Source organism: Rhinolophus hipposideros, assembly GCF_964194185.1.
Source record: "Rhinolophus hipposideros genome assembly, chromosome: 5".
Classification (NCBI taxonomy): Eukaryota; Metazoa; Chordata; class Mammalia; order Chiroptera; family Rhinolophidae; genus Rhinolophus; species Rhinolophus hipposideros.
The window spans coordinates 80,131,694-80,158,682 of NC_138051.1; the positions used below are offsets into that span (position 1 = coordinate 80,131,694).

At 49.4% G+C, this 26,989-nt stretch overlaps 1 protein-coding gene across 2 annotated transcripts in view; it reads left to right on the forward strand.

Moving 5' to 3' along the window:
- ESRRB (estrogen related receptor beta) overlaps positions 1-26,989 on the forward strand; it is a 169,027-nt gene that overhangs the window by 89,224 nt on the left and 52,814 nt on the right. For both annotated transcript variants that reach the window (XM_081047974.1, XM_081047973.1), the window contains exon 2: positions 22,876-23,285. In XM_081047974.1, the coding sequence (XP_080904100.1) occupies positions 22,876-23,285 (410 nt within the window). The remainder of the gene's footprint in view (positions 1-22,875; positions 23,286-26,989) is intronic.

The following is a 26,989-nucleotide window of genomic DNA, read 5'->3' on the forward strand; positions in this document are numbered from 1 at the left end:
CGAAACACGTTGACATCATGTTATACTTTGTGGACGTTTAATTAAATATTAATTTTTTTTGATTTTGCATTTTTCCTTTCCATGTTTGGGAATTAAATTTTTTTTTGCATATTTCAAACGTGTAAAGGTCTTTGGAAAAATTCATAGGCCAGAGGCTCTGTGTATTTAGAGCTGAGCAGACAAACCAACCTTGTGCCAGCCTTGGGAGTTACAGGGTGGGGGAGAAGCAAGACGGAGAGGTGGAGAAGAAGCCAGCTGGAGTAGTAGGTAGGGCTGAGGCTAGCAGTCTGGGCTAGGTTCTGGACTCTTCTGTGATGTTTAGGTAACTTAATCTGTCCGAGGGTTTTTGAACCTTGTTCTCCCCTAACTCTCCAGGTACCCATTTAGCTCCCTCCCTCTCTTCATTCAAGACTCAACTGTCCCCTTAGTTAAAATAGTGCCCCATCCTGCTCTAATATGTGATGTAAAGTCAAGAAGCCACTCATGTTACGAAGACAAATAAAGCAGGGTAAGGGCATAGGGAGTGTCCTGTCATATATTAGTTTGTTTACTTGCGTGTGATCTGTCTGGACCCGCTTCCTGAGGGCCGGGATTGGGTTTTGTTTATTGCAAAGTGTCCAGCCCCTACAGCAGTGTCTGGCAGCGAGGAACTCCACACAGGAAAGCATTGGTGCTCCATGAATGAATCTTTGCCCTCCTGCCTCCAGTGGCTGTTGGGAGAATCAGGTGAGAAGAGATACACTCTTCAAGTGGTAAGGTGTCAGTAGCCCAGGAGTCAGAACACTTCTACTTGCAGAAGGCTTTCTAGATGTTTACTACACGGCTCACAGAACTGTGGTTCTCACACTTCCATCCGAGTAATAGTCACTTAAAGAGCATATTAAAGTGCAGGTGGAAGCCCAGAGATTCCGATTCAGTGGGCCTGGGGCAGAGCCCCGGCATCTGAATTTAATGAACCCTCTGGGTGGTACGGATGCCACGGGTCCTCAGATTGTGCTGGGACAAACCCTCACTGAGGACCAGTAACTTTCCCTTCATTTTACAGATAGGACATCAATCTAGACCTCACGGGCTGTCTCAAGCTGGAATGCAGTGTGACCCAGGAGCCCATGTTTCCAAGGTTGGTGGAGAGCTGGGGGCCCGGGGCTGCCCCTCTCCGTGTTTGAGGGCCCAGGAGCCTGCACTGAGCAGAACCACCATCGTGACTCCGGTTTGGCCAGCCCTCGGTGCTGGCGTTCTAGTTTTCCCATTTCTTCTTTTTAGACCAGAGGATTTGGGAGCTTTGGGCCACATGGTCTGCTCAGTGCACAGGTCAGGTCCTGCAGGGATGCAGCCCGATTCACACTCAGCCTGAAGCCCTGTTCTGAGCATTGATGGGGGCAGGAATAGGTCTGGGTGCCTCCAACAGGACAGAGGACTACGTTGCTGCCTGATGACCTTGGAATGGGGCACAGAGATGCTGGCATTGGAGGCTGAGCAGCCCGAAGCCAGTGAGCCCAGAGTGGATGGAGGCAGCCAGTTTGCTATTTCCCCAAAGTGGGACAGATCCTCCAAGCCTCCTCTACTTATGTCAAGCCGCCTGTGGATTCCTCAGGTGTGGCCCCTGAGTAGGTGACTGTTGATGGCGGAATGCGGGTCCTGGCTGCCCAGCCCTCTGCCAGGGACCAAGCAGCACCCAGTGTACAGGTCACAGGTGCACCCGCAGTCTGCAAGGACAGAGGATCCAGCTCCCGTGTCTTACATCTCAGAGCAGACTCGGGACTCGGAGGCACAAGGCAGTTTGGTGGGGCCATGAGGCCTTGGCCCCAAAAGTGCAAACACCCAGGCTTGCAGTTGCTACGGGTCAACTGTCCCCACTCATGGATTCATTCTTTTGTTCATTCCACAACAATTTATTAGGCACCTTCTATGAGGACACAAAGATGAATAAGACAGTCCCTGTCCTCCAGGGACCTAACAGATTAATGATGCCCCAAAGCACTAGAAGGATAGAGAGCAATGAGCACCCCCCACGCACAGTGCTGGCACATAGCAGACACTCAGTTAATCTCTGTCGAGTGAGCAAGGTGCTGGGGGAGCATGGAGGAGAGAGTGAAAACTGGCCAGGGCGGGCTTCTTAGTGAAAGCAGTGGGGAAAGGCTTTCCAGAAAAAAGGTGTGAAGTCAGCAAATATTTGGAGAATGACACAAATAGTTGGTGTGAGTGGCAGTGTAAAGAGGTAAGAGCGCTTGGTTCTAACCAGGCAATGCTGTGAACACAGTACACACAGCTTCTCTTTACCCCTTTGAGATGGGTCCTCACTATTATCACTCCGGGTCTTATAGTTGCTTTGCCTGAGGCGCAGAGAAGTTATGTTCATGTTCCAGGCCATGTAGGTCGTAGGTGGCAGAGCCAGGTGTTCAAACACTCCCCAATTGGCAGTAACCAATCTGAGTCTCAATCACTCCATCTGTAAAATGGGACACTCAGGCTTCCCTGGCAGCTTTCTAAGAAAGCTATGCATGAATGGACATGAAAAATTGCTGAAAAGATTACACGATTCCCAGGAAACTTGGTAACAGTGGTTGCCTTTGGGGAGGCAAGGATTAGGGGACCAAAGATTAGAGGAGAAAGAAGAACGTATCAGTCGCTGGATAACTTGTTGGGTGTCTAGTGCAGAAAAAGTTAAAGTACAAGGAAACTGAAGGGGAAGGAGTTAGGTGGGGGTTCCGTTTGAAAGGAGAAGTGGAAGCTGGTGTTCCTGGGGTGGAGATGGCATTTGTCTGTGGCGGACACTTTGTCTCCACCCCCACCCCTCTCCCTTTGAGGGGAAGGACACTGTGGCGACAAACGTCCTCCTAATACAGTACGTGCATTTTATCTTTGCAGACTTCTTGCAGACTTAGTTTAAAGATCTCAGCTCAATACCATTAGTGTATATCTGCAGAGGGCCCTTTGTAAAATTGATTAGAAAGTGGGCTTTTGCATGTGGGGTGAGGGGTGGGGGTGGGACCTAATCGGATTTGAGCACTAGATGGTATCTCATCTCCTGCATCTAGAAACTGGCTTGGGGACCTCCCTGGGAACCAGGGCCCCTAATTTGGTTTGCGAATACATTAGCCAAACAAGCTGAGGGGGCTCCTTTGAGGAGAGAGTTTTCAGGGGATGGGGCCCAGAGATGGTGGGAAGGCTGAGGAAGTGAAGAAGGGGGTGCTTTCTCTGCAGGTCCTGGGTGTAAGCTGTACCTGAGATCACCAAGGGTGCACATTTCTGATGGTTTTACCCAGTCCATGAGAATGAAGCAGACTTTTAAGGGGACTTGTTACTGCATTGCCTGCCTATTTATTGAGTGCCTATATATATTTTTTCATTTTTCTGTTTTAAGATAAGTAATATTCACATGTATAATAAAAAAGTCAAACAGTACCAGAGTATAGGAAATGATGGTACATTATCCTTTCTTTCTCTCCTAATCCTTAGTACCCTAGGCAGACACCCAAAGTAACCACTGTTCCCAAGTTTTCTGTGACTTATATCTTTGTACAGATTTTCTATGTGTGTTCATACACAGCTTTGTTAATCTCTCCAAGAAACCTGCAAGGGAAGCCTGAGTGTCCCATTTTACAGATGGAGAAATTGAGGCTTAGCTTGGTTAAGTGCCAGTTGGTGGGTAGCAGGGCCAGGACCAAAATTATCAATGGTCTGGCTTTAAATCCTGGGGTCTTTCCACAGAATCATGTGCCCTTCCTGAAAAGAGAGGGGGGCGCTCAAAGCTAAACAAAAGGCACTTGGAATTTTTACTTCTGCAGGTCTTTTCTTGGGTCCATTCAGGTGCTATCATTTTGTCCACTTATACCCACGCATCGTCAAAACAGAATGGAAACTTCCAAGGGCATCTTTGTTTACAGCCTCCTTCAGTTCCACAGCCCTTCTTGAGAGTGAGTTAAGCCCTTGTCTGCTTTATCAGGATCTTGCAGGTGACTTCCTGCTGCCCACTTCCCGACCAGGCACTTGTGGGAGTTGGAGGGTTGGGGAGGTACCAGTGGCTGTGTGTCCTGCAAAATAAGGGTGGCATCAGAACATAGGGTTAGTGCCCTGCTTCATTACGGATAACAATAGAACCACCCTCGCAAGGCTCTTGAGGGTCTGAATGATATGATGTTATGGTACCCCGCTCATACAGTCTCAACTAATATTAGCAATTATTAGTATAATTAGCTAGACAAACATTAATACATTACTCATCCACTCTGTGCAAATTACGTCAACCAGAATATAAGCATAATTTTGTTATTATACTATTATTTAATATCTAATATTATTTAAAATAGAATTCTAATTACCTAATAAAATAGTGCTGTTTTAAATAGAAATAGTGCAATGCCGCATACAATCACACTCAATAAATGTGATTCCCATTTTGGTTCCCTTCCTTTTACCAGCTTTAAATCTTGGTTCTCTTTCATCCCCGGTCTGAATTTAATTTCTGTAAAGTGAACCAATTTTAATTCCCGCTCAAAACATTTACTGAGCACTTGCTGTTTACTTGGCACTGTGCCTGGTGCTGGGAAAGTACCTAGATAAACAGAAGAGGAACATAGGCTATCTGGAACACCAGCTTTTATATCATAGGAAAGTAGAAAAGCAGGCACAGGAGGAAGACACATTTAAAAAGCCTGCTGACGTGTCAGATAAAGAGACTTAACATCTGAAGGCAACACAGCAAGCCTTCCCATTGTTGTATGTCCCAAAGTCAGTTACTTAAAAATTTGATCTTCTCCATTTGACAGAAGATTGCTTTGCTTCTTATCTAGTATCCTAATTCTTATTGTTCATACATATGCACTTAACCAAGCTAAGCCTCAATTTCTCCATCTGTAAAATGGGACACTCAGGCTTCCCTTTATTTGTTCATACAAATAAATCTTTGTATTGTATCAAAGGCTAATATAAACCATGGACCCTGTGTTTTAGAACAGGGGAATCACTTGAAGTCTAAGCTGTTTGGCGGGATTGGGGAGTGCCTGCAGGGTAGTGACAGACTTACTGACTTCATGCTCTCCAGTACCTCAGTTTCCCCTTCTGAGTGGGGCTACCTCCCTTTCTTGTTGCTTGATATTGAAAGATGTGGAACAACCTAGCTAATGTGGTTTAAGTCTGGTGGAGGCCAGAAGGGCCCAGCGCCTTTCTTCTTCCCACGGACCTCTCCCTACCCCCAAGTACCCTGTACCCCATTGCCACCACTGCTGGAAGCCAGGGGCTTGGCTCATTTACAGGGCTGCAGGACCACACAGACTGTGGATCTGGGGACCTCCATCCTTCCTTCTCCTTTCCGTCCTCCTACCCAGGACTCTAGCCTGTCCTACTGCCCACCCCCCCAGGTACAAGCTACACCTTTTTCACCAGTTCTTTATCCCAATCCCATCGTCTCCCCACAAGGTAGGTTTTGTAGGGACCAGAATCCCTCAGCCCCAGTGCTCTACTGTAAAACCCAGGATTACATAACAGCTGGATTACAGGAAGGTTATTAGCTTTGCTTAAAGATTTTCCATTTACACAAGGATTAGCTGCAGGGGGTTTCTTTAAATAGCTGGCTTTGCTAATGCATTTGTATTGTAGAGAAAAGATGGATGGGAAAAAATTGGGGGACAGAATTGTGAAACTGATGGCCCAAGTTAGAAGCCAGCTGTTTAGAAGCCAGCTGTGTGACGGTCATTTCACCTCTTGAAGGCTCAGTTTCCTTGCTGATGACAGTGAGCAGTGGCTGTCCTACCCAGCCCCCAGCGTTACCTGGTGTAACCCGCTGCCTCGCAGATCTAAGGTGGCGGTGGCCCTAACTCCTGGGCCCTTAGGCATCAGGTGGGGTGTGCGGTGTGATGCGTCCAGCCCAGCATAGCTCCAGGATCTCCGCAGACAGCCTCAGAGATTCCAGTTCCAAATCCCTAAATTTAGCACCCAGGGATTTCCGGGAACTGGCGTCTCTCACCTCTCCATCCCTATCTCCAGCCATGCCATGACGGGCGGGCAGCTGCCTGGCCCCGCCCCCCGATGCACACCCCTGTCCCAGAAGTCCCAAGGGTCTTCCACTTCCCCGCATGTGCACTCTGGTCCCACCTCTGTGATTGGTGCGTGCTGTTCCCGTTGCCTGGAAAGCCACGCCACATCCCCTCCCCTTAGTGGCCTGGCTAGCACCTTGCTTGTCCTTCAAGGCCGTTCACATGACTCCTTCTCCAGGAAGCCTCTCCTGACCCCCTCTTCTGTCTGCTTCAGGAGGTGGGTCAATATGCATGTGTGGCTCTATCACCGCACGTTTGGACATTTCATTGTTCACTTATTTGCATCTGTCATGAGCTGCTGGGCTTAGGGGCAAGGTCCCTGTTGTGTTGGACTCAGTAACTGTGTGGTTGATGAAGGTAAATAAATAAATACCATATTTCCCTGAAAATAAGACCAACTTTTATATTAATTTTGCTCCAAAAGATGCATTAGGGCGTATTTTCAGGGGATGTCTTCTTTTTTCATGTACAACAATCTACATGTATTCAAATACAGTCATGTCGTCTTCTTCTGGAACATCGTCATAACGTGCTAAATGCGTCCGGCTGGCTGACAATCTTAACTGGGGCTTATTTTCGGGGTAGGTCTTCTTTCCGGGGAAACACGGTAAGTAGTAACGACTTTTTATATGTGGTGAATGTGCTTCCTCCCCAGGCACATAGAGCATTCCACCTGCATCCAGCATGTCCTTAGGGCAAAACCCTAGTGTTAGACCATAAGAATCCAATAAATACTGGCTGTACCCCAGCTATGGGACCAAATGGCTTTGCCCCTCAGTTTCCCCATCTGTAAAATGGGATCATAATAGTTCTGCCCTCTTAGGGTTGCCGTGAAGACAAAGTGAGTTCACATGCATCCTGCACTTAGAATAGTGCCTGGACATAGTCCCGTGTTGGTTAATGGATTTTTTTTTTTTTCAAGGGCCCTGGAATTCTGCCCCTGTGGGTCCTCCCAGGCCCCCAGCGTCCCCAGGTTGCTGAGCCAGCTATTTTTCTCTCTTTCCTCACTCCAGTGAACTCTCTCACTTCCCTACCCACCCCAACCAGTCAGCACAGAAATAATCCAATTTTACTTGATTATTAGTCATTATTTTCTGCTGCTGTTTTTGTTTATTACTTTTTTAAGCATTCTAGATTTAATTGAGTTGATTGATTAGCACAATCGCTGATTGGAAGGAGCTATTCTGTAACCCTCTCCTCCCCCAGCACATAACTTCCCCAGAGACACCGGGGGCTGACTGCCAGTCCAGGGCTCAGCCCTCCTCAGGGCTCCTGCCCCAGAGGGGCAGTGCGTGAGCCAGGTGCCTGGCTCTGACTGGCTGGCGACCTGAGGCAAGTCTTATCCTCCCTGAGCCTGAGAATCTTCATCTGCAAAAAGGGGATTGAACCAAATGAGCTTTCTGATCCCTTTCCGCCCAAAATTCTTTGACAATTCTCTGTCTAAGCTCCCCTTGCCCTGCCCTGGTCTGCGCCTCATTCATTCATTCAGCATCACTCAGAGCCCACTCTGTGTTCACCCAGCGCTGAGCCAGGTTTTGTAGAATCCAGATGTGAGGGAGGCAAGGGCCCTGCCTTCTAGAAGCAAGAGGAGGCTGACAAGCAGCAAAGTCTGGTGTTTATAACTTACGTGTGTTCTAAGGTCCACGGGCTTTCAAAGGGGCGTCCTTGACTTTGGAAAATTGTAGAAGGAGTGACATTTGGGTTTCGTCCAAAATAAAAACAAACAATACAAACAAAACTGAACAGACGCGGTGGGGGAAATGACCTTTACAGAGGTCATCCCTACATGCCAAATACTGTGCTAAGCATTTTCTTTTCATCTTCTTTCTAATCCTCACAGCAACTCTCTGAATAAGGGAATGTGATACCAATTTTACAGACGAAACACTTGCGGCTCAGGAGAGGCTAAGCGGCTTGCCTAAGGTGACACAGCCAGTGAGTGGGAGAGAGAGCAACGTTGAAATGAGGTCTGAAAGATAGCAAAGGATGTCCTCTTTGTACAGTTTCCAACCATGTTACAATGTTAAATATTTTGAGAAAGATTTTTTTGAAATTTCAGCTAATTCCCCAAATATCACTTCTCTTTCCAGGTTTGCACACTGTCTTCTGCCCATCCTCTTTTTATATTGCACATATATGTAGCCACTGCAAAAACCCTGAGGGAGTAATGCCCTTGGCATATTTGGGACAGAGCAAGGAGGGACGCTGTTATGGCTGGAACATAGGGAGAAGGAAGGAAGGTGAAGTTGGAAAGGTAGCCAGGGCTGTTTACAAAGGGCTTTGAAGACCTCGATAGGGACTGGATTTTATTTCCAACATGTTTTTCCATTTTCTTCTAATTCCCACTGTTTCAGCAATTCCACAGTTCGACCCAGTGGATATGGCATAATCCATCAACACTGAGGTGGTTTTGAGCAGTTTTTGTGCACATATGTGTGTGGATGCGTGTGTGTTTGAAGTAAATTCTACAGGTCGCGTTTCAAGCTTATGGCTTTTTGCTTCTGATTTCCTATCTCAGACTAAACTGCTAGTATATCTGGTTCAAAGTGTCGGGTCATCTGTAAGGCTCTAGCCAGCCATGCCACACTGTGACTGCCGGTGGAGAGAGGAAAAGGCATTCTAGGCAGCACACCTTGTGTGCAAATGAGCAGAGCTGAGGCAGAGCTAAGGCAGAGCAAGGCTTGTCCAGAGGAGAAGGAGGAGCCGGTGGGCAGAAAGCAGAGCCTCCTGAGGACAGGTCGGCATGTAGGTCACGTGGCTCCTCACGTTCTCTTCATGAGGCAAAGTTGGAGCTTTTTCATTTGTTCCAGTTTAAAAACATTTTTTAATTAGAAGAGTTTTGGGTTTACAGAAAAATTGCCAAGTGGTGCAGGCAGTTCCATATACCCCTGCCCATGTTTTCCTCTCTCTAACTTCTTACATTACCGCGGTACCGTGGCACAATAAAGAAACTCACATCGGTATGTCTCTCTGTTAGCTAAGCCCTGTACTTTATTCAGATTTCATTCATTTTCCACTGATGTCCTTTTTCTCTTTCAGGATACTCAATTCCAGACTGCATTTTGTTGTCATGTCTCTTTAATCTCTGGTCTGTGACAGTTCTCAGACTTTCCTCAGTTCATGACCTTGACAGCTTTGAGGCATGCTGGCCAGGTAGTTTGCTTTTGCATTTTAAACTATTTCCGTTTACAATTGTGATATTGAAAGGTTGTGAAATATTGAGGTCAAGCTCAGAACTCAGGAGTGGTGGGGAGGGAGCTGGGTTCAAATCCTGACTCTGCCCTCGACCCACAAAGGGACATTGAACAAGGAAACTCTACCCTCAGTTGCTCCACCTTCATAGCGTGGGTGAGACCTCTTATCTCGGGGCCTAGCGAGGGTTAACTGGACAGACGTGTAAGTGCTGATGACCTCGGGGTTCATGTTCAGTTCCATTTCTGGGTAGGCACATAGTAGAACTGATTGCCCTGAAGACCGTGTTCCCTTTCTCTCCAGGAGCCAGGGTTGTGAAATGTCAAAGTGAGCGTGGCAGGGCATGTGTGACAACATGGCAGGAGGCTGACACTTTACAAAGCTTTTGAAAAATAATATCCTAATTTGATCCTCACGTTAACTCCAGTAATGAGGCAGCAAGATGGGCTGTCACTGCTTTAGAGATAAAGAAACAGGCTCAAAGGTCAAGAACCTGCTGAAGGTCATGGGGGACGAAAGGGGCAGAAGCCAAGACTTGAATCTGGACTGGGAGAGCTCAGAGAGATTTGGGTGGTTCCTCCTCCCAGCGTAGCTCCGCCTGAGCCGGCAGCTCTGGGGTGGATGTGTGTGGAGAAGCCCTGCTCCCCTGGGGAGTCTGTCGCGTGGGGCAGGCCACTGGCGTTTGGCTAGGCACCGGCATTAGGGTGGGAGACTGGGAAGGTATGGTTCCCAGGCTTTACACGTCGTATTGATCTCAGCTCATTGTTTTACAGCCAGTGTTTTCATTTTGTAACATGCATTTTTTTCTTTCGGTGATTTCATTTTTAACCCTTGAGTTACCTGTGAATCCTGCATGAGCGAAAAGCTTATGACTGGTGTCCAGTTTCCCAGGTAAATCTCTGGATAAACGGTCCCGCTTCGTTCCAGAAGGCCTACTGTTTTACTTCCTGTGTCATGTGTCTTTAGGCCTCTCTGGCAGATGGCTGAGGGCTGTCTACATTTTCCAGAAAGAGAAGTAGAATGAGACCAGACAGGGCAAGTGACTGTCTCAAAGACACCCAGCCTTGGAGCTGGGACAGAGGCCGTGTCAGTTAGTTACTGGGCTCTTTCTATAATACCAGGCACAAGAAGAGCTCAGAAGACCCTTATGCTGTTTATTCTTATTTTTAAAACCTGCAATGTAAACTACAAAATTTTAATTCCACCCTTGAAAGGGGAGCTGGGAGTGAACGTGTGTGTGTGTGTGTGTGTGTGTGTGTGTGTGTGTGTGTGTCTGTGAGAGAGAGAGAGAGAAGCACATTAGGTGAGTGTACCATGAGGACAAAGGACAAAGCGATTTGGGCAAACGGCCAGAATTTACCCTCAGTCCCACCAAGGCATACAGAAGTTGGAGGGGTGGGCAGTCCTTTCCAAAAGGGGCTCTCGATATTGGGAGTTCCAATTTCTCCACTTTGAATTGTCTACATTCAGGGCTCACAGGCTACCTCTGCCCCTCATATGCCTGCACACAGAGGACGTAGCCCTGGCAATTCTGGTGCTAGGTGACATCTCTTCTGCCTGTGCCTGTCACCGAGATGTGCCCACGTTTTCAGATCTCTGAAGAGCCTAGTGTCTCACTGAGCAGGATGAGTCTCGCTCACCCCTCGTCTTTTTGGTCCTGGTGGCTGGCCTTGGGACACTGGTCCCAGTCCCAGGTGGTCCAGAGAAGAGTTTCTGCTCGGGCCTGCTGTCTTAGTCCTTTCAGGATGCCAGCACCAAATACCACAGCCTGGGTGGCTTACAAGCAACAGCAATTTATTCCTTGCAGTTCGGGAGGCTGGCAATTCCAATATCAAGGCTCAAGCAGATTCATAGCTGGCTGTGTCCTCAGATGGCAGGAGGGGCCAGGGAGCTCTGGGGGCTCTCCTTATAAGGCCCTATATATAAGGACCTTATCGAGGTCCTTATATATAGGTCCCATTCATGAGTGTTTCACCCTCATGACATAAGCACCTCCCAAAGGCCCCACCTCCTAATACCATCACAGTGGGGCCTAGGTTTCAGCATATGAATTCCGGGGGGACACACATTTGGTCTAAGACACCTGCCATCCTCTTTCTGGCTGTCGGTGGCTTCTGCCCCTCCTCCCAGTCTGGACCCCCCAGGAGGAGAACAGAAGCTATTTTTCTCTTCTGTCACCTTGAAAGGCGAGTCGGGCTTCGAGAGGGAAGAAGTAACCATCCTTCTCCAGAGATGGTCCTTGTTCTTTGGGGTGGAGGGAAACACCCCAGATTGGCTAAACACCCAGAGCTCCCTGGCCCGTGGGTGTCAGGATGGGTTAGCATTCAAGACTTTACCCTTCAACATACTGGAGATGAGATGCTGTGTGGCCCACGCTACATCTTTGTGCCTCAGTTGATTTTCCCATCTGTAAAATAGGATGAAAATTCCAGAGGCATTGTGAGTCTTAAAAAGCTGATATGTGTAAAGCACTTTGCACATGGTAAGTACTTAACAAGAAAGGAAATTTTGTGTTATTATTATTCCATTAAATAATATAACAGCATTAATATCTCTTTTTCCTCCAAAGGGCTTTCACGTCTGTTTTCTCATTGTGTTCTTACAACAACCCAGAGAAACAGCATAGTTCTTGGACCCAGTTTACCAATGCAGCAACTGAGGCGCAGGGAAGTGTAGCGGTATACCCAAGGCCACTCAACAAAGCAGTGTGGTCGCTGAGGCCAGACTCTGAGGTCCCAGGGGCCGCTTGGCTGGGTTGGGTGTGTCCAATCTGACATACCTGCAGCCACCAGGGTCCATGCCAGAGCCCCTGCCCCTCCAGTTCTGAACTCATCCTCTCACCTCCCCAGAACAGCTATCTCCCCAAGCCCTGCTCTGAATTCCCAGGCTGGGAGGGCCCTAATCCTGTTTGGTGTTGGCAGGGGGGTAGATGCAGCTCTCAAGCCACTGGCAGGGCTGGTGTCATTGCCAGCAGCATCTTGGCCAGATGAAGGTTGCATTAGTGAGCAGTAATTGAAATGCAAAATAACATTTTGATCGAGCCAGCTGGCTGTTTATTTATCAGATCAATAGTCAAAATGCCCCATCTGGAGAAGTCAGCGTGATAAGTGACAGCATTTCCAAGGACAAGCTTGGTGAATCCAGCACCCCACCCCCAACAGCCCAGGGAAGGACCAAGGAGCCTGGAAGTGAACCCCACCTCTGCTTCCCCACCTTTCCTTACTTTCTTCTGATATCCTCTTTGTAGAGGAGATGACTGAGACCCCAAATTTCAGACCCTCCTTGGCTGTGGCTGGAAGGCCCTATACCCAAAAGAGCTGAGGAATAATAGTTAACAGCTCATGTTTTGGGAGCACTCACTATGTGCAGGTGGTGCTGTGGGTGCCTTATATTTATTGTGTTGTTTAATCCTCAGAAAAATTCTACGAGGTTTGGTGACTTGATATTATGAGTTTTGCAGATGAAGAAACTGAGTTGTGGGGAGGTAAAGCAACTGGTTGCACAGCCGGTAAGTGACAAAGCCAGGATTCGAACCCAGGTGACCTGGCTCTAGAACCCTTGTGCCTGGGCCCTGTTCTGCCCTCTCTCTAGAGGGCAGGGAGAAGTGGTGGACCCTTTTCACTTACACAGAGCCAACATTCTGGCTCAAAGTCAAGGCCAGCTATTTCCAGCCCCACTTCCCACAGATTTCCATAAATCGCATTGATTCTTGTGTTAAAATACGTGTTTGAACATTTTGAAACCAGATTTGTTGATAAGTGGGTCTCAGACTCTAGCCTCTCTAAGTTGCTTCCAAACATATTACGTGGGTTTGGGTGCTTAAAAAACAAAAAGCAAAACAGAAAGAAAAATCCATGCACCATTTGTAAAGTCTTTAAACCAGGATTAGTGGAATTCGGTAGGAACTGGTGGTGAGGTTGATCCTTTGGGTCCTTTCTGGGGACTGCTGGCCTCAGGCCTCTGGGCTCTGCTCCAGCAGCACTGGCTGTTACCTTTGCTCTGACTCTGGTCTTGTCCTGTGGCTCAGGCCCGTGACTGTCACATTCTGAGGGGGTGCCGCTTTGGGGACTCATAACCCACCCAACTCTCAGACCTCCTCATTCATGTGTGCAGATATTTGTTGAGTACTTATTGTGTGCCTAGAAGTGTTCTAGACAGTTCCAGCAGAAAAGAACGCAGACACAGCCCTGCCCTCATGTACGAAGGCCCTGAGGTGGGAGCATGACGGGGTAGTCCAGAAATAGTCCTGAGGCCAGTGTGACTGGCATGAAGGGACCACAGGGGAGAGCAGGCAGGTGGCGAGGCCAGGCCTCGGGGGCCTTCCCATCTGCAGTAAGGACTCCTGCTTTCCTAGAGTGCAATGGGAAGCTCCTAGCTGTTTTGAGCCATTTTGAGGAGTGTTGTGACTTACTCCCCTTTGCTTTGTCACTCACTCCAGCACTTTCTGACTGTGTGACCACTGCCAAGATATTTAGCCCCACTGAGCCTCAGTTTTGTCATCTGCAAAATGGGGAAAATGATAGTACCTACCTCAATAGGTTGTCTCAAGGAATCAATGACTTAATACATATAGTTCCATGCCCAGCATAGAGTAAGCCTTCTACCATCATCCTAATAGAGTTCAGAAGTGGGTTCCCAGTTGGCTGCATTGCCAGGTCCCACTATCCACCTGAGTTAAGATGTCTTTTTGTCATCTGCCCAGGCTGTCCATTAGCATAAAGACTGAAAAACTGAGTCAGGCAGAGAAATGGATGCTGGGATCCCCAACCTCCCTTTGTCATTCCTGGTGTGCAGAAGGCCACATAGAAAGGGCCACTGCCACTATCAGGCAGTGGATAAAAGTGTTGTCCCCCTCACTGCCCTGCGGGAACACATATGGGGAAGTGGCAGTGAGGCTCACTAACAGCACAAAAGAGATTCAGCTGTGTGATCACATAAGGAGCAGAGTGAAAGTTGGTAGTGTAAGCCAAGTGCCTTAAATGCTGATTCCATCTCGGGTTGCATCAACAGGAGTATAGTGTCTAGGATGAAGGAGGTGTCAGTATTGTCCTGCTCTGAACTGGTCAGGACTTACCTAAAGGGCTGTGCTCAGTTCCCATGTTCTTCTTTAGCAGGACTAGACAGAGCGGATGGATTATTCTCAAAGGAGGGCAAATGTTGATCCCGGTGAGTAGAGGCCTCACTAGAGAAGAGGGACCTGCCTTCAGCAATCTAGATTGCTGTCTATGAAAGGCTTAGACTTGTTCTGTAGGTCCCGAGGGAGAGAGTTGTATAAACTATATTAGAAGCTCCAGAGGGAAAAAATATTTTGGCTCTTGACAAGATTTTTTTAAAAAAATAATCTGAGTGGTCTAAAGATGGAAACAACTGCCTCCTGAACTGATGATCTCCCTATCTTTGGGGTCTTCAACAAAGACAGGTGGCTACTTGGCAACAGGGATAAACCAGAGGCCTTTTGAGGTCCTGGCCTGGTTTGAGTGCCACTAGCTGGAAGAGGGCCCTGCCTGCCTCTTGGCTGTTCCTCCAGCACTTTCCCTGCATACCTCCCTCCCTCTCTTTCTTTAGGCCTCAGCTTAAATGTCCACCTCTCAGAGAAGCCTTCTCTGGCCACTGTATCTAGACACTGATCCACCTGCCATTTGTCCCCTTCCTTGCTCTTTCTTCATAGCACTCATCTGTAACTGAATTTATAGTATTTGGTTGTTTACTTACTGTTGTTAGGGTGGGCTATACTAGCTATTATTATATACAACCCCAGTGTTTCAGTGACTTAACACAACAGAAGTTTACATGTTGCCCACATAACATTGTGGTGAGGGTGTTCAACAGGCAGCCTTTCAAGAGATTTTTCAGGGACCCAAGTTCCTTCCAATTTGTGGCTCTGCCATCGCCCAGGGCCTTGGGGCCATCTCCTGGGTCCTCTGCCTGGACCCTCTGGAGCTTTTGCTCAGATCCTGTGTGGCCTGCAGACAGGGGAGAGAGAGAGAGAGAGAGAGAGAGAGAGAGAGAGAGAGAGAGAGAGAGAGAGAGAGAGAGAGAGAGAGAGAGAGAATGGGAGGCGGGAGTGCCATGGGAGATATTTTATGAGCCAGAGAGGGGTTGTGGCTTACATCACTTTGCTCACATTCCATCGGCCAGGACCTGGTCAATGTTCCGCAGCTAACTGAAAGGGAGACTGGGAGATGTAGTATTTCTGATGCGTAGGAAGAAAATGAAATTGCTTTTGGTGAACTCATAGCAGTCTCAGCTATACTTATGTATCATATTTCATTGAATCTATGATAGCATCTATTGTTAAAGACACGATTATTTTTGGAACCACTAACTAAATTAAACCATGGCATGCCATTGATTCAAGATGCATCTTGATAGCCAAGATGTTAATATGTGAAAAAATGGTGTAGCTTAGAGTCAATGAAATATGGTGTTGTCACTGCTTGAGGGCAGGAACCTGTCTGTCCACTTCGTGCACCAGTCCATCGTCAGGGATGGAATAGTGAGTGCCTCACAGTAGATACTTGAGAACTGGGAATGAATGAGGGAGGGAGGGAGGGAATGAATGAATGAGATGGTGTGTGAGTTGTCCTTTTGGTTACGTGTCAGACCCCCCGTTGTGTGCGACATGGAGTCAGGGAATCAGGCTCTGCTCAGTCACCTGAGCAGAGGTGCTGCTGAGCTTGTGGGCAGCTGTCAACAGCAGCTGAGGCTCGCTCCCAGGCGTCTGCCCCTGGCAGGCACCCTTCTCTGCTGCCAGCTTTCACATTCTCTCCCTCGCTGCACATGGGTGTAAAGTCTGACCTCGCCCACATGTGAGCTGTCTGTCTTACTGCTTCTGTCCCTGGAGAGGCAGCCCTGACACCACAGATCTCATGGGAGAGACTCATTAGCTCAGCTTGGATCCGGTGCACACCCCGGGGTCAATCAGCTGGGCCAGTGGGGTGGAGGTCTGTAAGAATGTGGCAAATGCTGCAGGGACTTGTGTGTGTGTGTGTGTGTGTGTGTGTGTGTGTGTCTGTCAGACAGAGTGAGAATGTTGCAATTAGATGTCAGCTCCCAGGAGAGAGGTGCGTTAGTTCTAATAATTGGTTCTATGCACTCCTCTGCATGAGGAGCCTCTTTGCCTGAACAGGGACTTTCTCCATGGAAGTCCCAGCACACGGAGATGCACGCAGATGCACGGTTAAATAGATGGAGAGGTAGACGCGTGGATGGATGAATGATGGGAGGAGAGAGAGAATAAAACAGTCTTGTGTGCTGTGGGATCGAACTTTTTAGAGGCTGAGAATGGAAACCATCTCTTCATTACCAAAAAGGGGTGCTAGGAACATCTGCTAACGTTTACTTATTGAGCACTTATTGTATATCAGGCACTGTCCCAAGCTCTTTTCTGTATTAATTCAGTAATCCTCAAGACCACCCTTTGAAATGGATATGATGATTATCGTTCCCGTTCTCAGGTGAGCAAACTGAGGCACAAAAAAGTTAATTTGTAAGGGAAAGACCTAGAATTCAAACTCAGGCAGTCCAGCTACAACCACTAAGCTTTAAGCTTACTGTGAGGATTAAATGCCATCTGGAAACTGCTGAATATGTTCAATGACAATGGGTGGGATGTTTACGCCATATCAATACTTGGTATGGGGTGAAAATAAAACAGAGTCAAGAAGAGTTAAGATAAATTCACAGATGTCAGCTTTCCACTGGCTATTGAAAGGAACACTAGAGGTGTGTTTGGGGCATATTCTGAATGTGTGCTGTTGTTCTTCCTCCAAAGCCCCCTTTATGGGGGCTAGAGCCCAGAGCTGGCCCATTGGGCTAAAGAAAGAGCCACCAGGTACCTTTGGGTCCTGCATAAGGGCATTCCACTGACAGGACCAAGGTGAGGGCTGAAGTTTCGAAGTGGGTTCCCCAAAAGGGTGCCCCTTTTGTTACTTTGCACAAGCCATGGTGTGAGCCAGCAGTGGCCGTCCACTGTGGGCCATCCCAGCTCTCCTCAGGCAGCCACTCTGTGTCCAGTCATCTCCCTCTCCCTTGGCACAGCCACTCTCTTCTCATTATGATGGATGCAGCCTGGAAAATCATGGATAAAAAGCCCCGATTGAAAGGCACTAATTACCCATCATTATTTTCCATGCAGTAATTTGTGTGGAACGAGATTTCAATCAGTTGTCCGGGATCAGCCTGGTTTTGACTAATCCTTCTAACGACAAGATGCTTAATTACAGATTTTTGCCTGAGCTCCAGTGCACAGCGGGAGGCAGGTTCTCACTGAAGCCAGCTCGCTATTGGGTCATTTTGCAGTCCTGGGTCCCAAAGGGGCCCCCAAGGGGAGAAAGAACAAGAGAGTATTAGGAAAGTATTACTGAGGAGACCAGGTAATGTCGAACCACTGAAAGAATGGTGCTGTGGTAACGATGTGGCAATGGAGGGTGGCAGGTGGGCCACTGCTTGAATCCGCTCCTTCTCCCAGGTAGGTCACCAGCTCACTGTGTCTCTAAACCCCCAACCAGACCCCAACCAGCCTGGCTTTCTAGTTAGCAACTTGGAGCCACTCACAACTTGGGGCTTCAGTTCCTCATCTGAAAGTCACCAGGGGAGGCAGGAGAATCTCTGAGAACTTACGATTCGCTGACTCCAGCTGTGTTGGTTGTGTCTGTCCAGAAAAATGGATCTAACATTGAAAGCTACACTATGCAACATTTCAGTCACATAGTAATGATAAAACACGATTTGTTACAATAGGTGATTCAGGCTACTCAGGGGGAAGGCCAATTTGAATTAAAGAAATATCAGTTTAAGAAAAAAAAGTATGTAAATACCGGACCTCAGATGCACAGACTTTGATTAATTATAATCCTTGGTTCATAATGCTTCTCATCATTGGCCTCCTTACCCTCCTTTCCTTTTTCCCTCCCTCCCTCCCTCCCTCCCTCCCCTCCATGTAATAAGAACCCCTGTATCCATCACCTGACAGAAACACTGGGGCCTTGACAATGATTCACATTTAGCCATGTGGTCCTCCCCGTTCTACCCCCGTATTAAAGTCTCAGCCTGCTTTCTTTAATAACATTTTAAAGGAGGTTTAACTGTGTTACTTTCAGGTGACTGAGGGCCGGTTCCTGACAAATAAAGCCTTGCTGGAGGGTCTGAGAGTCAGCTTCAATGAATAGCTCAGGTGGCCTCTGCTTAGCAAATTAATTACAGAAATGTACATAAGAGTGTACTCAAGTGTTCAGAAACCATTTTTTCTTCTGCAGAGCAGATTCCCATTTCAGGCTTATCCTCTTAATTTGCCTAACCATCCACTTTCCCTCCTGGTAAATGGCAAGTTCCTAGGGAATTGTCCTCAATTATAGATCTGCGGAGTTGGTTGAGGGAAGAGTTTTGCTGGGTTTAACCAACAGCTACCAGCTGCTGGATTTTCTGGGAGAATCACACCAGCAGCCAACGTCCTCTGAATGTTTGCTGGGCACCAGGATGCTCTAAATGTGTTGTCTGCATTAGCTCATGCTCACCCAGAACAATCCTTTGAAGGGGATGCTGTGATCGAGCCCATTTTACAGATGAGGACCCTGAGACCCACAGAGGGGAACCTGTTTACTCACAGTTACCAGCTACCATGTGGTAGAACTGGCTCGTCTGAGGCCCGAGTGCAGGCTCGTAACCAGTAAGCAACTCAGCTGCTGGTTTCTGCTCTTACAGGGGTGACCCCAACACACAGCCAAAAGAGGGCTCTGAGCACAGCCCCTCTGCCTGTGACCCAGATTTCTGCATGGGGTGGGGTGGGCTCCACCCTGTAGAGGAAAACCAGCCAGGCCCCAGCTAATCAGGCCAGTCCATCCCTCTTACCTCCAGGATCTTCTGTTCTTCCAGAAGCTTCTCTACTGCTGCCTCCCACCAGCAGGTCACCTTGAGGGACAGAGATCCTGGGATTCCAGTTTAAAAATTGATGGTGACAGCCTGGAATCACGCTTCCTCTAGAGGTCCGTGAAACCCAACAGTCTGGGTTTCATTCAGAACTTCCAAGATTCTGTTGGTCTCTGCATCAGGAAAATCTTCAACTCTCTCCGTTATCCGGCAGTGTGATGTCCAGCGGAGAGCCCCCCGGTCAGCCCAGGCGTCCCTGGGCTCAGGCCCCTCTGGGGTGCAGCGCCTCACACTGGACACCAGGAGGGTCAGGGGCAGGGCTGAGTGGGGGCAGGAGGGAGGCCATGCCTCATCAGACGGTGGAATTGCGGCCAGGGCAGCTCTGCCTACACTCCTGTTCCCAGAAGAATCATAGGGAAAATGATGCCTTGAGGGGCTTCGACCCCTGACTATGGCTCTTTCAAAGGCGACTTAGATGTGGCATCTGTCCCCTTCCCATAAAGTCAATAGTCATTGACCCAGTTGGGAACTGGGTGTCAGCCACCACAGATGATGGACTCGATGTGACTCCCTCCTCCCCAGAGCACAAGTGTCAGCTGCCTTCCCCTCATCCTGTGGCCACACTCTCCTGGACCTGATATCAAGGCTCCACCTCTGACCCCATCTCCCATCCTTCCCGTTTTCTCGCTCCTTCCTCCTGCCTATACCTCAGCCTCCAGCCCCTGGAAACCACCGCACTCTTGACCCCTCTATTTCCTCCCAATTCCACCTCTTCTGACATCACTCTCCTCTGTGCAAAAACTGCATCATTCATTTGCCCACCCCTCAGCTCCTGTGCCCTGGCCCACCCTCTTCCCTCATACATCTAAGTTAATGGTTCTCCTCTCCCTCCCTTTCTCTCTTTCTCCGGCCCCACCCCCACCCCATCCCGGAACACTTGACAATATCTGGAGAAGGTGTTGGTTGTCATAGCTGAATGAATGAAGCCAGACCAGCTAGGCACAGCAGGGAGCCACCCCCACACCGTGTTGTATTCACCTGGCTCTTTCTGGAGCTCTGCACACTTGTGCTTGTTTAGTGTCTGTTTTTCCTGTGAGAGCTTCTGAGATCGTGGGCTGTGCCTGTCATGTTCCTGTTATCTGGCCAGCACTTAGCACATAGCGGTGCCCAAAATACAGGTTGGCTGTCCCTGGAAAAGATGTGCAAGTGGGGCCAAAATAATGATCACGGAAATGAGAAAGCTGTAGGAATGAAATCATTAGACATCCCACCCCCACCCCACACCTCTACCCCCCTCCCACCTCAGCTGGGACTGACGCACCAAATTGGCACGGCTCTCTGTGCAACTCTGGCTGGTCAAGTTTGCTTCCTTCTCAGCCCCAGGGTTCCTGACCTGGGCCAGTGGGCAGGGTCTGGGCAGGGCGGGTCTTGGCTGCACAGCCCACTGCAGGACGCTTTGTGTCCTTCTGTACCAAGAAAGAGAGGCAGGAGGGGAAACCAAGACTCAGGGGATGGCTCCCCCTGGGTGTCTGAGCCGTGAGGCTGGGGGAAGAGAGTTGGGAAAACTGTGGCCTGCTGTCCACTGGGAATGGCTCCAGGGCTCTCTATCTTCTTCCCTCAGGGCACATGCTTCTTGTACATCCAAGGGACAGATCTAAAGCAGGCGGCACACAATACATGCTCCCTAAATAGTAGTTGCTACAATGACTGTTTATGTCAAGTATATCTCCCGTAATCTCTGAAGCTGAAGGGGTGGGGGAAGAATAGAGGGTTGGGTCTGGGGGTTGCCTTGCCTAGCATTGTTTGTCACAGTGGGCCTGGGATGGCCCTGTGAACTGCAGAGCCTATAGCAGCGGGCAGGAGGGGATTAGAAATGAAAGAGCATCTGGTCAGCTCTCCCTGCCTGCCCTGTGCAAGGGGTTGTGGGAAGGAACCCTTCCAAAGGTGCGTGTGTGCCTGCTCAGGCAGATTCTCTACGTGAGTTATGCCCTACCCACTAATGGCTTTTCCTGAGGACACACCGGGGACCCATTGGTGGGTGGAGGGGAGGCAGGTGGCCGTGGGGAGCCCAGGGAAATGACAGCACCAGCCCGTGGGATGTAAAAGGACCCAGAGGAAACCCTCAACTGGGGCGCCTACTATCAATGTAAGGGAAACTTGGGGCTTGCAGGAGAGGTGCTTCTAAGGACTGGGGGACAGAGAACATTCAATTTGGAACAGAAGAGACCTGGGAGTATCTATCTTCAAACACTAGGTTCCAGTAAATAGTAAACTTCTTGAGGCCAGGAGCCTTACATGTATCTTTTATCTTGGAACCTGCAGCGCCCAGAGGCAGCCCGTTCCCCAGGTGGTGATCAATCCTTTCCCCAATGTGCTGCTAAGAAAACAGGGGGTGCCTCTGGGCAACATTCCCAGTGGACAGCAGGCCACAATTGTCCCAACTCTCTTCCCCCAGCCTCACAACTCATAGACCCAAGGTGAGCAGTCCTCTCAGCCTTGGTTTCCCCTCCTGCCCTTCTTTTTCTTGGAGGTAGGGCTGTGGCTGCTCCCCCAGTGGACCCTCCAGCCCAGAGCCATCTTTCCACCCAGCGGGCTCTACAGCCAACCTCTCCAGTCCTTTTCTGGAGACAAAAGATCTCCAGGATCTTCCCCTCTTTTCTTTGACCTGCTCCTCAGGCATAAGCCTTGGCCTCCTCTTTACCGCCCATGGCTGGGCCTGGACAGGGCCTCCAGAAGTCTGCAGCATGGGTTGCAGCTGGGCTTCCCTAAACACACACCTTCATCTCCCTGCTTTTCTTGTTCTCTGTGGAGAGAGGCCCCTCCCCTCCTCTGGGGAGCTGTGATGTAGGAGGGTCACAGCCAGCTGCCTTCTCACCCGCCCAGGTTCTGGAAGGAGGGGCTTTCCTTACAGGAAACTGGACCCTTCCTAGTGATCCTGCCTCCTGAATAATCCTCTCTGACACTATCAGTGAGGCTGGGGCGCTTAAAGGTTGAAACTTAAGTTTAAGAAACAACTGGGGGATGTGCAGAGTTGGGATTGGGAGGCTCCCTCCTGCTGCCTAATGGAGGCACGGACTCTTGGGGATGAGGGGCTGGGTGGAAGCCAGCCTGCTCAGGGGAGGGAACTGAGGGAGGGGGCCTGGAACCACCCTCCCGATGTGCCCTGGGCCAGAGGCAAAGCCCAGAAGCAGGGAATTTGGCTGAGGCCTTTGCCACAAGCCCGGCCTCTTGCCCTGGCCAGGTGCCTTGGCATTTCTGCTCCCCACCTCAGTGATGGTGGCACGTGGGGGAAGGTCTGAGCTTGGACTTCCCGGAAGCCCCAGTGGAACCGAACGAAACGGGTTATCAGATCATTGCCCTGAGGGTGTCTGTTCCAGGGCCTGGCACATCTGGACTTGAGGTCGGAGCCATCATGTTTTATTCTTGTGTGGGAAGTTCAGCCAAGTATTTTGGCTGAATTGTTACCACTTTTTGTCACCCTCCAGCCGGCCATTTGCAAAAGGCTGGGTCCCTAATCTGAAGCTTATTGCTCATGGTTTTTTCTTTGAGGGCGCAGAAGGTTCTGGGAGGTGGAGGGGTTTCATGCCTGAAACTTGCTCTGGGCTGTGCCGTTTCATGACCCATTGACCTTCGGGACCAGCATTTTATCTCGCCCAGGCCTTAGCGCAGGGCCCCTCCCAGCCACCCCGCCCACTGGTGCCCGCGGCCCCGAGCTGATTCCCGGGGACGGTGTCACACCTCGGCCTCCGCAGACCTGACCGCCCACGCTCTGTGTCCACAGGCTGCTGAACAGAATGTCCGCGGACGAGCGGCACCTGAGCTCCAGCTGTGGCTCCTTCATCAAGACGGAGCCGTCCAGCCCGTCCTCGGGCGTCGATGCCCTCAGCCACCACAGCCCCAGCGGCTCGTCCGACGCCAGCGGCGGCTTTGGCCTGGCCCTGGGTGCCCACGCCAATGGGCTGGACTCGCCGCCCATGTTTGCGGGCGCCGCGCTGGGAGGCCCCCCGTGTCGCAAGGGCTACGAGGACTGTGCGGGCGGCATCATGGAGGACGCGGCCATCAAGTGCGAGTACATGCTCAACGCCATCCCCAAGCGCCTGTGCCTCGTGTGTGGGGACATTGCCTCTGGCTACCACTACGGCGTGGCTTCCTGCGAGGCCTGCAAGGCCTTCTTCAAGAGGACCATCCAAGGTGCGTGGCGGTCACTCAGGGCCCGGGACGGGGTGCGGGGCGGGGGGGGGGGGGGCGCGGCCGGGGGCCCACGGGGAACCGCGTGATCCCTGCAGTGCCCCGAGCGGGGCTCCTGTAGGCCCCCTTTTCTGTCTCGGTTTCTCGCGCGGGGAGTCTGCCAAGGACTCGAACTCCAGGACTGTTGGTGAAATGGCACGTACCCCCATGTGGCGCCCCAGAAAACCCCAAGAAAAGCCACACACGTGCCTCTCCACGGGTGCGCCTCTCACTGCGATGGGGGACACTGTCAGAGGTGTGCTCCTCAAAAAGATGCTTGTGGGGGGGAAATAGCATTGTTGGTCCCACAGTTCCAAACCTTGTAAAACACGAAGGGTCTCTCACTTTGTTTTTCTCTGTTTTAATTACACAAGTGAGACAGGACTGTTTTCTTCACCATGAAAGACTCAGGTTGACAGAGCAAAGGACTGTTTCCCCTGACCCCTCACCCCCTTTTGGATCCCAGTGGGGCCTGTGTTCTCGGGTTTTTTCAATACATCTGCGTGCGAATCAGCTGTGTCATGTCCCTGTGGCCGTGGAGATGGGGGCCTCTTTCAATGGGTACTGGAGTGAATCCTTCTGAGGAAGGGGTGCAAGAGCCCTGGTAGTTGCCCTCTGTAAAGTCACCTCTAGATAAATGGGGGATAATGATGGGCTGTTTTCAAGTTCAAGGCACAGGCCCAGCACGGAGAGATGGCTGGGCGTACAGTAGCTGAGATTCTTACTGCAGCAGGCTAGGGCTGGAGCACTTGCGTCATTCATTCAGCCAAGTATCCGTGGAGCACTTCTGAAGTGCCAGCCACTGCTCTAGGTTCTGGCAACAGGAGAGACCAAAAGTCCTGCTCATGCAGGTAACTGAGGCGAGGTAAGGTCATACCACGGGAACAGACACTGCGAACCAGACTGGAAACAACCTTGGGGTACTTGTCCTGTCTCTGACCCAGATCCCTGGGCCGGGGCCTGCCTGGCTCTCCCAAGGGTTTCCCTCCCCCTATTTCCCTTTGGAAAGAAGCAGCCTGAAATTCCCTGGGATGATTCTCAGTGTATTCATTCAACAAATATTTATTTGTTCACATCTCTTCAGATGACTATTTATGAAACCAGTGGAGGGCGTTAGGATTGGCCATGTTTCTAATTCTGCATAGTAGTTGAGACAGTGTGGTGTAGTGGCTAGGCACCCAGACTCCTGAGTCAGACAGCTCCATCCCATACCTTGCAGCGGAATGCCCTGGCCCTGTTTCTCTCTCACCTTCAGGGAGGATAGCATTCCTACCTCACGTCACATATAGCTGATAAAAGAAGATCAAGTCAGTTCCTACATATCAAGCACTTAGACTATTCACTGGCACCTAGTAAGTGCAAAATAAATGTTTACAAGTATTATTTTCACTTTTGCAGTATCACTTAAGACATATTATTAACTAAGACCATGGGATTTTACCTTACAGAGCAAGCTTTGAGACTTACATATAAATAAAACAGTAATTATTGTGACTTAACAGGATTTAAATTATTTTAGCTGCTTTAGTTATAGATAATATTTATTTTTTTAAAGGAACTCTTCGAAAAGAATAAACCTGGCAAAAATTCAAACAGTGCAAAAGAGTAAAACAGTAAAAAGGAAGTTTTCTGAAAACTCCAGACTCGGGTTCCCTGAACCTTCCCCAGAAGGAGCCACGATACCATCTTCTTACAGCAAATATTTATTGAGCACTTTCCTATCAGGTGGTGTGCTAGCCTCCAGCGGTGATTGAATGCAGCCTGGTCCCTGCCCGATTTGAACTGCTGGATCAGGGAGAGGGCCTTGGGATCTCCAGATTTCAAAAGCACTGCATGGTGGTTCTCAGTCTCCTACCTCAGACAGGGTTGCGAACCTCTAGTCCGATATCTAATTAATATTGTAGGATATTTAACAAACGTGAGATGTTTAAACTAATTTAAGTTACTGAAGTAGCATTTTTCTTTCCAAATTAGGAAGCGATCTTGGTAAGATTGACTCTTTGAAGTCAGTTTTTGAAAAATGGCCCTTTAGGAGACAATTACATTTTCTTCTCTCCATAGCCTTACATGAGCTGGAGAGTTCTGGATCAAATGTTCTGAAGGCAGAGGCTGGTGTAACTCAGAAACCCTACTTTACTCGCAACAGAGGCCCAGGTGCTGAGAATGTCCTTAGCCACTCAGGAAGAATTTGTAAATAGTCTTTAATTATTTGCTACCACGAATAGGATAATGATCTCTTCCTAGAAGTCAGAAGACAAACAGCAGCATTTTAGTGCAATCAGTTGCTCTGTCTCTTTCTCACAAGACAAGTTTCACGTTTATAACCAGACACAAGTTTCTATCTAGAACAGGGAAGAGTAACTTCTAGGCTGGTGGATTGCTCTGGTTATTTTATTAACACTTTGGTTTTACTTTAACAAAGATTTTAATGTTGTTTCTGAACATAATAGTTGTAGAAAACTGACCTCTAATTGGGAAAAATGACCTCTAATTGGATAACCATAGAGACGAGCGAGGAGCTGCAGGGGGAGCATGAGGAGTAGGGCCTGCACTGAAGAAGCTGCGAGCGTGGGAATCTGGGCACAGCCCTAGGCTCCAAACCAAGGCAGTTTCCTAAGCATCGACTGAACTGAAAAGGCTAGTCCGGCCACTTTTAAAAGTCCGATAGCTTGGACATAGAGCCTTTAGTCATAGAATGACCCATTCACAAATGTGTTACCGCTTGGAAGTCAACATACCTTCCGAGTATGTTAGCGCTTGGAAGGCTCTGAAAAATCATACTAGCTCACACCTGCCTCCCTCCTTACGGTGGGTGTGGGGACAGAGCCAGGAGTGCAGTTTCCAGGCTCTCAGCCTCACGTGGAAAGGTGCTGGCTCAGGTAGTAAATGGCCATCAGCTGTGGCTAGTTGGCCGTCAGTTGTAACCAGTGAGCCATTGGCCACTAATATAACTGCCGTGGCTACGCTAGCAGCAAAAAGGGGGCTAGCAAGAAGATGGTGGCTGAGCTAGCAAGAGCAGGTTGCAGTTGGCACGGCGGATTGCAGCTAGCAAGTGAGGTCGGTTGGCAGAGAAGCGGATGGCAGGTTGCGGATTGTGTGGCTCCGGCTACCTGTGTCTCTAACCCAGCCACCAGCAAGACCATAGTGGTATGACCTCCCCACCTATGGCTCTGTGGGTGTTCCTTTTTGTCCTCACCACATCCTGCGTTCTTGTGCGGGGAGCGGGATTAGAGACCCCGCATGACACCCCATATGATAGTGGATTGCTTCAGTCTGCTCAGTTCAGTGGTGACACCAATATAGGAAGAAATATAGCAGAAACAAGGATGTCACGATAGATTGGGGGAGATAGGCCTCGGTCTCTTCAAATATTTGTTGAGCACTGACTGTGTGCTTGACTGGGCTAGGTACTAGTGCCTGTGGAGAATGGGGGAGGAGATGGGAGAGGGGGGCAAAGTACGCCTGCAGGCTGGCCACCTGCTTAGGTAAATCAAACTGTAATGGGACACAGCCACACCTGTAGCAGCATTGAGTAGTGGCTATCCAGCCACAAAGCCTAAAACATTTACTATCTGGCCCTTTACAGAAAAAAATGTGCCCTACCCTGCGCTATAGCACAGAACTAGGTAGATACAGGCCCCTTGCCCTCAAGGGGCTTCAAATCAACC